This window comes from Octopus bimaculoides, unplaced genomic scaffold, assembly GCF_001194135.2.
Source record: "Octopus bimaculoides isolate UCB-OBI-ISO-001 unplaced genomic scaffold, ASM119413v2 Scaffold_298850, whole genome shotgun sequence".
Classification (NCBI taxonomy): Eukaryota; Metazoa; Mollusca; class Cephalopoda; order Octopoda; family Octopodidae; genus Octopus; species Octopus bimaculoides.
In genome coordinates, this window is record NW_026396406.1 from 1 (window position 1) to 874 (window position 874).

The 874-nt window shown below is 34.8% G+C and overlaps 1 protein-coding gene across 1 annotated transcript in view; it reads left to right on the top strand.

Annotated features, from left to right (window-relative positions):
• Positions 1-269: 269 nt before the first annotated feature.
• The window catches only part of LOC106883390 (adhesion G-protein coupled receptor G2), a gene marked incomplete at both ends in the record, with an annotated part of 1,981 nt that continues 1,376 nt past the window's right edge, over positions 270-874 (top strand). The window contains one exon of the mRNA XM_052978317.1: positions 270-439. Within this exon, the coding sequence (XP_052834277.1) occupies positions 270-439 (170 nt within the window). The remainder of the gene's footprint in view (positions 440-874) is intronic.

Here is an 874-nt window from a genome sequence, read left to right on the forward strand (position 1 = left end):
TCATTCCTAAGTTTGACTCTCCATTTCACGGCCAAAGTTTGGTCTTGCGCTGCCAGTATAGTACTCTCGGTCTCTTTTTTCAGGGTTCCTTTCGTCAGCCAATCCCATCTATGTTTTCCAGCAACTTCTGTTGTGTATCCTTCAGAATTCAATAATATAAAATATCAAGCAAGACCCGACATCTATATCCCACCCTTGCAATATAATATTTATTCAAGACCATGCGTCAGTGTCAAATATTATTGTTGTTGTTGTTACTGTTTCTGTAGGCAGTGGCTGCTCTGTTACACTACTTCCTTCTGACATCTCTCATGTGGATGACTGTAGAAGCACTTCATATTTATCTAGGCGTGGTTGTTGTATTCAAAACACATCAGCCACCTTTCATGAAGAGGAGTTCAATTGTTGCATGGGGTATGTATAACGGTTTTCTGTCTTTGTGTCATTAATTTTGGCTCCCTCACACATACTCTTCTTTTCTTTTTCGTCCCTTTTTTTATTTCACTCTCTCTCTCTCATTCACTCAATATCACACAATCTCTGTGTCGAAGTTTTGTAATTGGTTGGTGAGAAAAATGTTCACTTGAACGACCCGAACATAACATATCTTTACTGATTTCATTGAACCAAATATGATGAAAAAAGAATTGACTTTTATGAGATTTGAAACATGGGAGCTAAATTAAACAATGTAAATTATGTCTGTTGGAATTTTTTAAGTGGGTCTTACCAATTAGTGCATTATGGAAATATGTAAAACGAGATGTAAATATATCGATGCAAAAGTGAATGAAATATAATATTTATATATACATGATAAACATAAACTATAAAGAAATTAATTCCCAGGATTATCCATTAAGTCAAGCTAAAA